The sequence below is a fragment of the Ranitomeya variabilis genome, chromosome 4 (assembly GCF_051348905.1).
Source record: "Ranitomeya variabilis isolate aRanVar5 chromosome 4, aRanVar5.hap1, whole genome shotgun sequence".
In the NCBI taxonomy this organism is placed as follows: domain Eukaryota; kingdom Metazoa; phylum Chordata; class Amphibia; order Anura; family Dendrobatidae; genus Ranitomeya; species Ranitomeya variabilis.
Genome location: NC_135235.1, coordinates 537,267,541 through 537,280,509, shown reverse-complemented (window position 1 = coordinate 537,280,509; position 12,969 = coordinate 537,267,541). Strand labels below are relative to the sequence as shown.

The 12,969-nt window shown below is 39.7% G+C and overlaps 1 protein-coding gene across 1 annotated transcript; it reads left to right on the top strand.

Annotated features, from left to right (window-relative positions):
* The first annotated feature begins 514 nt into the window (after positions 1 to 514).
* Positions 515 to 11,077, top strand: LOC143765613 (keratin, type I cytoskeletal 19-like). The gene is made up of 8 exons (XM_077252457.1): positions 515 to 1,183; positions 4,541 to 4,623; positions 4,702 to 4,858; positions 4,995 to 5,156; positions 5,243 to 5,368; positions 5,610 to 5,830; positions 6,385 to 6,455; positions 10,351 to 11,077. The coding sequence occupies exons 1-8, from the start codon at positions 599 to 601 to the stop codon at positions 10,404 to 10,406; spliced, it is 1,461 nt and encodes a 486-aa protein (XP_077108572.1). The 5' UTR covers positions 515 to 598; the 3' UTR covers positions 10,407 to 11,077.
* The last annotated feature ends 1,892 nt before the right edge of the window (positions 11,078 to 12,969 follow it).

Sequence of the window (12,969 nt, the reverse complement as noted above, 5' to 3'; positions counted from 1 at the left end):
TATACTCTGCTCTGTGTGTAAGTTTAGGCAGATGCTGTGCTGTCTTGTTTTTTTGAGTTGGGGTATCAGAAACGGGACCCCCACTGATGTTCTTGCAATACAGAGAATGGAAAAATATAAAAAATTGTATTAAAGGTTTAGCTACTCTGTAACACTGTATGTGTTACCTTATTACTAATTGTTTAATATACATCTGTTGCACAATGTATTGTGTAGGAAATTCTGGAACACTTGCATTTAGATTCCCAGATAGATTATTGGTTGTTTAGCAAAACTGTTCTTGTTATTGATTTAATTGCATTAGGCTGACATCCAGGAACAACAGCTGAACATGAATTGCAGCTTTCTGCTATATGTCTGGTGGAAAAATAAGATAACACCCTGATGCTATGTAGATAATGAATGTCCATCAACTGGGGAGAAAGATGTGTTAAAAGAAAATTGGCAGATGCAAAACTACTCCAATTAAACGGTGACACCCAAAGAGTATTTGGTATAAAAGGAATGACTAAACCAATACATCTATCTGTGGTCCTGTCTCAGATCCAGCTGTGGAATCTTCTTTGTAGCATCTTGGGGTAGAATATTTTTCATCACCATGAGCCTTAAGCAGGGATCTGGATCTAGGAGCTCAGCAACATCAAGCATTAGAGTATCTTCAGGAAACCAAAGCTCTGGTGGATATTATGGTGGTGGGAAAACTTCAGGAAGCTATGTGGGAAGCTTAAGCACTGGTTTTGGTGGTGGACACTTTGCTGGATCTGGCTTTAGCAGTGGATCTGGTGTTGGTGCTGGTTGTGGTTTTGGTGGCTCTGGTTTTAGTAGTGGTTCTGCATATGGAGTAGGTTCAGGATATGGAGTTGGTTCTGGTTTTGGGCAAGGCTCTGGATTTGGTGGTGGCGGCTTTGCTGGAGGAGTAGGTTTTGGAGGTTATGGTTTAGGCTATGGAGTTAATCAAGGTGCAGGACATGGAGGAGACCAAGGGCTTCTGTCTATCAATGAGAAGCTTACTATGCAGAACCTGAATGATCGCTTGGCTACATATCTTGATAAGGTGCGATCTTTGGAGGAGGCCAATGCCGAACTGGAGAGAAAAATCCGCCAATGGTATGAAAGCCAGGCTCCTAAACCAGCTCAAGACTATGGCCACTACTTTAAAACAATTGAAGATCTACAGAAAAAGGTGAGACGTATTACAGAAATGTGAAAGAATAAGAAAAGTAATGGTCAGCGCTATTTAGGTTATGAGGTCCAGAGTAGACATGTTTAGGTACTGAGTTAATTTATACAGTTGATATGTTTTACGTTTTGTAATAAAAATATCAGAAATCTGACAAAAAATTTAAAAAATGTGCAATTTTCAAACTTTAAATGATTATCCCTTTAATCCAGATAGTCACATCACACAAAAACTTTAATAAGTAACATTTCCCTGTCTGTTTGTCTGCTTTACATCAGCACCGTTTTTGAAATGTTGTTTTATTTTATTATCATTTTAGGAGGTTTAACAATGTAGCTGAAATTTTTTATTTTTTTTCAAGGAAATTTACAAAACTTATTTTTTAAGGGACCTGTGCAGTTTTGAAGTGACTTTGGAGGCTCTATACATTGGAAGCCTCCAAATGTGATACCATTTTAAAAACTGCACTCTTCAATGTATTCAAAATTGCTTTCAGGTAGTTTATTAACCATAATTCAGTTGATTTTCAGTAATTATTGCAAAGTGGTATCACAAGAATTAAAAAGTTTATTTTTACCACCTAAATGTCATTAACTTCTGAACAGGCCGCAATAGCCGGCAGACGTTAGGACCGTTATTTGGCCATGAACTGCCATGGCAAACATCAGGACTACATGATCAAGATCTCAGAATGCCAATGGGGTTGAAGAGGTAACCCCCACACTCTGTTAACTATTTAGATGCTGCAGTCACTATTGACAGCAGCATCTAAGGGGTTAAAAGGCCATGGTCGATGCTAACACTGATCGTGGTTGATGCAGCACGTTGTCAGCTATAGTGTACAGCAGACAACTGCTGGATTGTCAACTGTCGGAGGATACTATTCTCTTATATCGCAGGTCAGTAAAAAGATGTATTGGGGGTCATTAAGGCTGCTTTCACACATCAGTTTTTTTACCATTAGTCGCAATCCGTCAAATATTGAAAAAAACGGACCCATCGCAGATTGTGAAAAACTGATGCGACGGATCCATTTTTTTTGTCTGGCTCCAACTAACTGATCCTGCTAATTGTATCCTAAAAAAATCGGAGCATGCTCAGTTTAAAAAAACGGAATCCATCACCGGATTCTGTCATTTGACGGATCCGTCACCATAGGCTTCCATTCTAGGAAACGACGGTTGGTGACAGATCCGTCGCTGTCCGTTTTTTCGATGGACACAAAAATCGTTACTATGTCCGTTTTCTCCAGCTGCCAGACCGACAATTTTCGACGGATCCAGCGAACAACAGATGAAACGTGAGGCCATCCGTCGCAATCCATCGCTAATACAAGTCTACGAGAAAAAAAACGGATCCAGCGGCAACTTTTGCCGGATCCGTTGTTTTCAAAATTTGTCGGATTGTGACTGACGGCAAAAAACTGATGTGTGAAAGGGACCTAAGAGGTTAAGTTGTAGATACTTGTTAAGTTGTGGTAATTAATGTAAATTGCTGGAGACTGTTACTTGCTTACATCTCTCATTTTATTTATCCATCTATCTACAATCCAAAGCATACAGAAGATATATGCAATTATTGAATATGGGAAATTTAAACTGTGTTACTGCTATATAGAATATACATAGAACATGAAGGTACAAATTGGCTAATTCGTCTAAGCCCATTAGCCATGGCAAGGCGACATTTCTCTGATGGGACCCTAATCTCAAAATGTATATTACAAAGAAAAACAACTTCACTAGTAACTCCTAACAGAATAAACCAAGTGTGAACAAGCGCAAGCTGCTGTGACTGTACTATGCACGAAACAGAGAGTACAGCAGCACTCTGCAAGCGCTCAGATGTATGCAAACACTGAATATGTGACATTAACATTTGTTTTCTGAGGATATTCTATATAGCAGTAATGCAGCTGAAATATTACATTTTCAAAGTTCACATATATCTATCTACTATCTATCTATCTATCTATCTATCTATCTATCTATTTATCCAGCTATCTATCTATTATCTATTTATCTCATATCTACACAAGGCCAAGTCTACCTGTCATTGGCTACAGCAGAGTAAAGTGAAGGTTCTGGAGTGGCCATCTCAGTCTCCTGACCTCAATATCATTGAGCCACTCTGGGGAGATATCAAGCGCGCAGTTCATGATAGACAGCCCAGGAATTTATAGAAACTGGAGGCTTTTTACCAAGAAGAGTTGGCAGCGTTACCATCTGAGAAAATAAAGAACCTCATCCACAACTACCACAAAAGACTTCAAACTGTCATTGATGTTAGAGGGGGCAATACATTAAAAAATTAAGTATTAAGAAATGGGGTATGTGAACTTTTGATCAGGGTCATTTGGATGTTTTGGGCTGTCATTATGATTTAAAAAGAGAAAACACAGTAGTTTGACAATAAATGGATTCACCCAACCACAAACTGTGAATGGAGAAAAAGTTTTGGTGTTATCATTCATATTATCTGAAAAAAAAGTCCAAAAAAGCAAAAATTCTGCCGGGGTATGTAAACTTTTGAGCACAACTGTATGTTTTCTCTTCCTCCTTCATGAAGCTGAAATCCGGGAAGAGATTGGAGAGTCTTCTGAAGTGGACTTATACTGCAGCCCTATCTATCTCATATCTATCTATATTTATTATTATGAATTATGCTTTGCTTATATAGTGACCATCATATTCCACAGCGATTTACATACATTATAATTGCTGTCCCCAATGGAGCTCACAATCTAAACTCCTTATCAATATCTCTTGGAGTGTTGGAGGAAATCAGAGAATCTGGAGGAAACCCACACAAACATCGGGAGAACATCCATCTATGTTTGCATATCTCATATTTATCTATCTCATGTCTATCTATCTATCTATCTATCTATCTATCTATCTATCTATCTATCTATGTATCTTTCTACATATCTCATATGTATCTTTTAATCTATCTCCTATAATTTCTGTACTTCACATCTCTCAGTTCCCTTAGGATCATATTAATCAAGCTAACATTTAGATGAGCGAGAGAGGGCAGCATCTTACTTCTTTTGCAGGATCATCTCAAAAAATATTTGTTCCTCCTACTCATAACATAGACAATCCTTTTCTTGTAGGGGATCAAAGTTTAGACTTGCCACAGATTAATAACATATCTGGCAAAGACATGCAAATTAACCACTTATGTGCCAAAACAATGTTCCTAACCATCACTGACATCTTTAAGTTGCTGTTTATATACAAGACTCATGGAACTTGGGTTTCCAGGTTAAATGCTGAGTACCAGTTCTACTGTCTGTATTTTCATTATGAAATAAAGCTAAGTCTTTATTTTTTAACTGTTTGTTTGCAAATTTAGATCCAAGAAGCCACTGTCAACAATGGCCGTGTGGTCCTTCAAATTGACAACGCCCGACTGGCAGCTGATGACTTCAAACTCAAGTAAGACGGTTATGATGTCAATTTATTGATATTTGATGCCCAAAAATCTGCAAACAATGATAATTGATATCTTGACAGGTATGATAATGAGCTGTTCATGCGTCAATCAGTGGAAGCTGACATCAATGGTCTGAGGAGAGTCCTGGATGACTTGACTCTTTCAAGAAGTGACCTCGAGTCACAACTTGAGAGTCTGAAAGAAGAACTTGTGGCTCTGAAGAAGAACCATGAGGAGGTAGCACAATGTCTTACTGAATTTACCTACTTGTTGAGCAGTACAATGTAACAAGAAGTTATAGTAGATGACTATCACTAGGAGGTGCTGTGTATTCATATAATCTAACATAGCCTTTGATTATCTAATTGCTCAGGAAATGAAGGCTAGAAGTGGACAGGTCCAGGGTACCGTTAATGTGGATATGAATGCAGCTCCAGGAATTGACTTGCAGAAAGTGCTTGGTGAGCTGAGACATGACTATGAGTCACTCATGGCCAAGAACCAGAAAGATATTGAAGCTTGGTATCGTAATAAGGTGAGTTGTGACAGTTATAGAATATATGAAACATATAAAGATTACATGTTTAATTAATGTACTGAAATAATACATTTATCCTTTAGACTGATGAGCTGAGCAAGCAAATGACTAAGGACTCCAATGAAATCCAAACAACCAAGTCTGAAGTTACAGAGTTAAGGCGTACCCTCCAGAGTCTTGAAATCGAACTTCAGTCCCAGATCAGTATGGTAAGTGAGTCTTCTAAAAGCTATTTGTCTTTCTACATAATGACTGTTTATCATACATTTAGACTTGAGCTCCTCAAACACTTCTTATTGGGACTCCACCTGACAGAACATCATGATGAACGTGCCTTAGCAATGCTCAAACATATCGACTCAACTACATTGCAATGGCCTTGTTTTAGAAATATAACTGGTATTATTTATTATCAGGCTTTTCTAAAACTTAAAAATGTATTTACTTCAGAAATCTGCTTTGGAAAGCAGCCTTGCGGAGACAGAGGGACGTTATTGTATGCAACTGGCAAAACTCCAGCAACACATCCAAAGTGTGGAGGCAGAATTAGCAGAACTCCGCTGTGATATTGAAGGCCAAAGTCAGGAGTACCAGAATCTTCTGGATATCAAGTCTCGCCTGGAGCAAGAGATCAACACCTACCGTAGTCTTCTGGATGGCCAGGAAAGCCAGTAAGTGAAATAACCATGCATTTATGGATCTGGACTAAAGTCCACATATTAATGAAAGAGTAGAGCAATTAACATCCTTTAAGGGTATTTATAGAAGTTATGCTTTTATGTAGTTGGGATGTGAGCTACTGGACTTAGGTTACAGCTTGCTAAGAAAAATTTGGTACTAGTACTAACATTATTCCATATGGCCATTCTATTATGACATAAATTGCCTCCTTTAGATTATACAAAACCTAACTGGAAATAACCCAAACAATTAGAAATAATATAGTTGTATAGGTTTAGAAAATCATGGCTACTTTCCAAAAATAGTACCACATCTGTTGTCAAGGTTGGAGGTGATGTTACACCTCATGCCCATTTACTTCAATACCAGCAACAACCCATGGATAGGAAGAAGAAAAAGACATATTTTACTAATTCTAGTCAGCCAATTTAAATTCTTTTTCAACATAATTCACTGGATAAGTATATTGTGGTGGTGGGTTTTGTCATGTAATGGAGGCTTTTACCCGCTGATGTAAATAACAAACTTATTTCTTTCCTTACAGATCTCCTAAAGGCTCCTCCTCTTCCACCTCCTCCTCTAATTATTCATCATCAGGTTCCCAATCCGGACAAGGTATGATTTCTCTACCAAGGAGATTCATGGGATGGGAAAATCTTTAAGACTCAAATCCTGAAGAGATTTCGAAATGTAGGCCTTTTTCAGGACATCGTAACATAGTTATATTTTAACTCTTGTGGTACTGTATATCTGCAAAACCCAGACAAAGTAAACGTTATATGGAACCAAACCCAGATCATTATTGGACCCTATGGTAACTGAAATTCAGTTGAGTAAATCATAGGGAATGTCCAAGTCTGGTGGCTGTTTCTTCCATATTAAATATACCATTTGTGGTGCTACTCTAGGATGGAAAACCTTCTGGTTATTAACCTAAATTTAATGGACTCAACCAAGGGGCTCTGCTAGGGAGAATTTTTTGACATTTATGGGGTTCATATAAATTAGTGTGTTGTTGTCTTTTAAGATTTTCCATGTTTATGTATAGGAAGGACTATGTTTAGCAGAACATCAATCCATGACACATTTGATGCATTCTTCCTGAAGTAAAATAATCTAATGAAGGTTCACAATGTTATTATACCACCATGTAACCACTCTAGAAGTGGATCATCATCAGTTAAGACCTCCCAGATGTGGGAATGTAAAATCCAGACAAGAGAAGAGCATTAGTCTTCATGAACAGTACAATAGCTCCATGCAAGCCTCAAGTTGAGTAGAACCATAATATTGTGCCCATAGATTTTTACAAGACCGTAATGGACCTCTGTATGTCTCTTTGTTCATCTGGAGGCAAACAATGTTGCATTGCTTCTTGGGGAGGTTATTTCCATAGAATGGTGTCATATGAAGACTCCATGTGGTGACACAGATAATGACAGCCTCATAATATGGAAGAAGCTGCACCTCCTATACATAGAACAACCCGGCACAGACGGCGACAACCGTGGCACACGCTGCAAACACGTTTCCTGCAGCGGTGCTCCAGGTGCGCCGAACGTCTGTGGAGAAAATCTAATCTGCCCGAAGATTTCATCCATTATAAGTTCATGTTAAAAACATACAACTCTGCCCTTCACCTCTCCAAACAAACCTATTTCAACACCCTCATCACTTCGCTGTCCAATAACCCTAAACGTCTCTTTGACACTTTCCGGTCCCTACTCAACCCAAGAGAGCAGGCCCCAACCACAGATCTCCACGCTGACGATCTGGCCAATTACTTCAAAGAAAAAATTGACCACATTCGACAGGAAATCATTTCCCAATCTCTTCATACCAAGCACTGTCCTCCCTCCCCCACTGCATCTAGTTCACTCTCTGACTTTGAACCAGTTACAGAAGAAGAAGTAAGCAGGCTCCTTGCATCTTCTCGCACGACCACTTGCACCAGCGACCCCATTCCGTCGCATCTCCTCCAGTCCCTTTCCCCGGCTGTCACCTCTCACATAACAAAAATATTCAACCTTTCCCTCACTTCCGGTATTTTTCCCTCCTCATTTAAGCATGCCATCATACATCCACTACTTAAAAAGCCCTCCCTCGATCAAAATTGTGCCGCTAATTATAGACCTGTCTCTAATCTTCCCTTCATCTCTAAACTCCTGGAACGCCTGGTCCACTCCCGTCTTACCCGCTATCTCTCAGATAATTCTCTTCTCGACCCTCTTCAATCTGGTTTCCGCTCTTTACACTCTACTGAAACTGCCCTCACTAAAGTCTCTAATGACCTACTAACAGCTAAATCTAATGGTCACTATTCCATGCTAATTCTCTTGGATCTCTCCGCAGCATTCGACACTGTGGATCATCAGCTCCTCCTCACTATGCTCCGCTCCATCGGCCTCAAGGACACCGTTCTCTCTTGGTTCTCCTCCTATCTCTCTGGCCGATCCTTCACTGTTTGTTTTGCTGGTTCCTCCTCCTCTCACCTTCCCCTTACTGTTGGGGTTCCTCAAGGATCAGTCCTAGGCCCCCTCCTCTTCTCTTTGTATACTGCCCCTATCGGACAAACAATCAGTAGATTTGGTTTCCAGTACCATCTCTATGCTGACGACACCCAATTATATACCTCTTCTCCTGTTATCACGCCGACCTTTTTAGAAAACACCAGTGATTGTCTTACCGCTGTCTCTAACATCATGTCCTCCCTCTATCTGAAACTGAACCTGTCAAAAACTGAACTCCTCGTGTTCTCTCCCTCTACAAACCTACCTTTGCCCGACATTGCCATCTCTGTGTGCGGTTCCACCATTACTCCAAAGCAACATGCCCGCTGCCTTGGAGTCATCCTTGATTCCGAGCTTTCATTCACCCCCCACATCCGATCACTGGCTCGCTCTTCTTATCTGCATCTCAAAAACATTTCCAGAATTCGCCCTTTTCTTACTTTCGACTCTGCAAAAACTCTTACTGTCTCACTTATTCATTCTCGTCTGGACTATTGTAACTCTCTACTAATTGGCCTACCTTTTACCAGACTCTCCCCGCTCCAATCTGTCCTGAATGCTGCTGCCAGGATCATATTCCTCGCCAACCGTTACACCGATGCCTCTACCTTGTGCCAGTCATTACACTGGCTACCCATCCAATCCAGAATCCAGTACAAAACTACTACCCTCATCCACAAAGCACTCCATGGCTCAGCACCACCCTACATCTCCTCTCTGGTCTCAGTCTACCAACCTACCCGTGCCCTCCGCTCTGCTAATGACCTCAGGTTAGCATCCTCAATAATCAGAACCTCCCACTCCCGTCTCCAAGACTTTACACGTGCGGCGCCGATTCTTTGGAATGCACTACCTAGGTTAATACGATTAATCCCCAATCCCCACAGTTTTAAGCGTGCACTAAAAACTCATTTGTTCAGATTGGCCTACCGCCTCAACGCATTAACCTAATTATCCCTGTGTGGCCTATTAATAAAAAACAACAACATAATCACGTTCCTCCATCATGTTCTCATACACTTTATGCAGTTAATAGCCTCTGTGTCTGTACTGTTACATACTTAGGCAGTTAACTGGTTCATGCAGCTTTACATGAACACCCGAGCCTTACACTATGGCTGGTCCAAATAACTAAAGCAATTGTTACCATCCACCTCTTGTGTCTCCCCTTTTCCTCATAGATTGTAAGCTTGCGAGCAGCAGGGCCCTCATTCCTCCTGGTATCTGTTTTGAACTGTGATTTCTGTTATGCTGTAATGTCTGTTGTCTGTATAAGTCCCCTCTATAAGTTGTAAAGCGCTGCGGAATATGTTGGCGCTATATAAATAAAATTATTATTATTATTATTATAATATAGATTCATTGGGCACCATATTTTACATTACAGGCTTTGATTTTGCTTGAGCAGACGGATAGACTTCAAAGGGGGAATTATTGTTTCCCATATAGATCTCCTTGTTGAAGATTCCTTCTCTCTTGTTCGGGGAGGAAAGCAGGAGGCAACGTCCATATTATGGCTCTATATAAGAATTGCACAGAGATATAATATAACACCACGGCAAGTTTGTGGTGTACATGTATGTTTCAGATTTCATCCAGAGGCATACAATGTACTCTTACTGCTAGGAGAAAATGTCATTATAATACGGCTATATATTAAAGCCCCATATGGTGACACAGAATGCCGAAGCTCAGTGATAAGGAGCCATAGGGACTCTGTGTGTCTCCTTACAGGGTGATACTACAGATCTCCTTTGTGAAGATTTCTTCTGTGTATAGCTTCGCTATACAATGTTTCTCGTCACCTCTGAGCTTCTTGATCCCACCAGCTATTTTCTAGTCTTTTTCTAATTATACTGTTGCAGAATATGTAATGATTCTAATTAACAATTGTGTAGTTTGTTCTGTTCTGGGCTTGGTGAACAATTTACACAAAATTAGACTGATTATCTGTGAAGGAGGCGAAACTCATAGAAACCTTGTGTCTTTCTCCAATTTAGGTGGCTCCTACCATTCGAGCTCACAGCAGCACTACCAATCTGGATACAGAAAGTGAATGGATTTCATTGCCCATGCTAGCAATATTCCCGGGCTCTAGTCTTATGAATGTTCTTTTCTATCAAGTCTATCAAGAAACCAACCCGATGCTGGAGTTAATGGCTTAAAAATTATTTTTCTGTAAAATACCGTAATTCATTGATCATCTTAAATAGCTTGTCTAGTTTAGTAAACCATCTTTTCATGTATCTTTTGGGGGAATTCTGTGATAATGGGGGGAGGTGGTCGTTTATTTAGGATCATCATCTGTTGGTCAGAGCAAAGATTAGTTATAAAGAATATCTCTTGTTCTGGAGGATCTATCTTTGAATGTGCACTGTGTAATGCTTATTTTCTCCTGTAGTGGTGCTGCAGGAAAATTAAGCACTTACTGATAGTTTCCCCACAGATTGCAGCTAATTCTTGAGGCACCCAACAATCGACCCAGTTTAAGATCAGTTAGGGGACCATCTAACAAGTGAGGATTATCCAAAGCAGAGAACCCCTTTAAGATTTTCCAGGAACCAAAAAGTTATGTTACATATACACACATATACTTTTATCCACAGTTGTTTTCATAATACCGTTACACATTGTTCTATGGCTGAGTGGGTCTTTGCTATGTATACTTCTCGGCATGCAGGAATCTTCTTGAAGTCTTTAATAAAGCTTTGCTATGTGAATTTCATCAAATATTCTGATCCGAACATTTATTGTGTGGATGGATATGACCTCATCATCATGGCTTAGGCAGTTTGCCTGCAATTTCATCCATGCCTTTGATCCTGTGTAATATAAAACTGTTATTATGGGAATGTAGGAGTTATGAAGACCTTACAATCCACATCGTGCCAACAGTCATAAATTTTTATATAGTACAAACTAAAGTTATAGGTTGGTTCATACTTGATTGTACTTCAAGTACAAAATTTGATGGTATGGCATGCCAGAAAAAGTAATCTTAGTTTAGTGTATCTTCTGAACCATCAGACATGTATCTTCAGGTCAGTTTCAGATGGCTGTAATATGGACATCAAGGCAATGTTGCCAGATTACACGTGGTTATACTGACTTGAGCTTAAATCACCAAAGGGTTTTATAATAATTTAAAATGGAACAGAACTTTCAACAATCTTTGCACAAATCAATAATACAGGCAAATGTAATACATTTTGTAATTTATCTTATCACAAAACTCTACTTCTTTCACCACACATGAAACTCTTCTTCCTCTACCTCATGCCCCTGAACTAGTTATTCACTCTGAAAAATAAAAGCTCAACTCTCAAGCTCAAGACAAGATGGACTGCCAGTACAGTGAGATATCATGTTACTCCACCTATAGCAATCAATGGAGCGGGCAGGGGTTGGAAGGAGCAGAGGCAGACACAGAAAGATCATACTGAGCTTTCTAACAAGTCTTGTACCTCATCCCAGAGCTACATACACAGATGCACTTCTCAGTACTGTTGTTTAAGTTATTCCATGTTTATACTGATTTTGTCTGTCTACTAACTAAGAAATCAACAGCAAAAAGTTGTCTTTGCGTGCTGTATATGAAAGACATGATGGCAGCTACTCTTCTCCTTCTAGCTCAAAGTCACTTGCAATTTAGGAGATCGAGCATGCAGAGGGGAAAATTGTTGACCATGCAGGATACAAATCATATAATTTCTAGAAGTGGTGCTATTCCTCATGTGCACACACAGGACAGCTTATTCATAAACATTACTTGAAAGTAAAGTTTCCCTTTAAGTCTGATTTATTAGAGCAAAGGAAGGCGAGAATGTTGTTAGCATACTATAGTCCTTTAGTATTTATTCATTGAAAAGCTATACAGCATAACCATATTGCAGCCATCTGAAATTGTACTTATCTACAAAGATTGATATTTACAATGTAGTGACTTAACGTATCAAACTGTGGTCATAACTCTACATTCTGACAAGGCAGGTTGTTTGTCTGCAGCCTTAGCTGTTATGATCCGGTGACCTAGGAGCCGCATGAGAGACTTTCTCAGGAGTAAGTGGTACCTGTACTGACCGCAAACCCTAAACTAACACCGCAACTAGAAGTAGCCGTGGGATGTACCTAACAAGTCCTAGACACCTCGACACAGCCGGAGGACTAAATACCCCTATAGATGGAAATGGGAATTTTATCTTGCCTCAGAGCAGAACCCCAAAGGATAGGCATCCCCCACAAATATTGACGGTGAGTATAAGAGGAAAAACACGCAGGCAGAAAAACAGGATTTAGCAAAAGAGGCACTTCTAACTAAATAGAAAAGGATAGGACAGAATTCTAAGCGGTCAGTATTAAAATCCTAAAAATATCCACAGCAGATAATACAAATATACTACATCAAACTAAAGACATAGAAAGTATATCTGCATCTCCTGAGAATCCAGCATGACTGAAAAATCCAAACAAAGTCTAAGCTGGACAAAAACACAATGAATTGCACTGAATTGCAAAGCACACTGAATGTGTGCACAGAGACATAAAACCAGACACTTATCTTAGCTGAATTGGCAGCAGGGCATGAGGAGCCAGAGAGAGATGCAATCCCACCAATAACA

What these genes read in the sequence shown, in the direction of transcription:
- LOC143765613 (XM_077252457.1), top strand. Translation starts at nt 599, where the DNA reads ATGAGCCTTAAGCAGGGATCTGGATCTAGGAGCTCAGCAACATCAAGC. An exon ending in AAGCTTGGTATCGTAATAAG is followed by an intron (nt 5,157 to 5,242) that starts GTGAGTTGTGAC and finishes TTTATCCTTTAG; the next exon opens with ACTGATGAGCTGAGCAAGCA. An exon ending in TTCAGTCCCAGATCAGTATG is followed by an intron (nt 5,369 to 5,609) that starts GTAAGTGAGTCT and finishes TATTTACTTCAG; the next exon opens with AAATCTGCTTTGGAAAGCAG.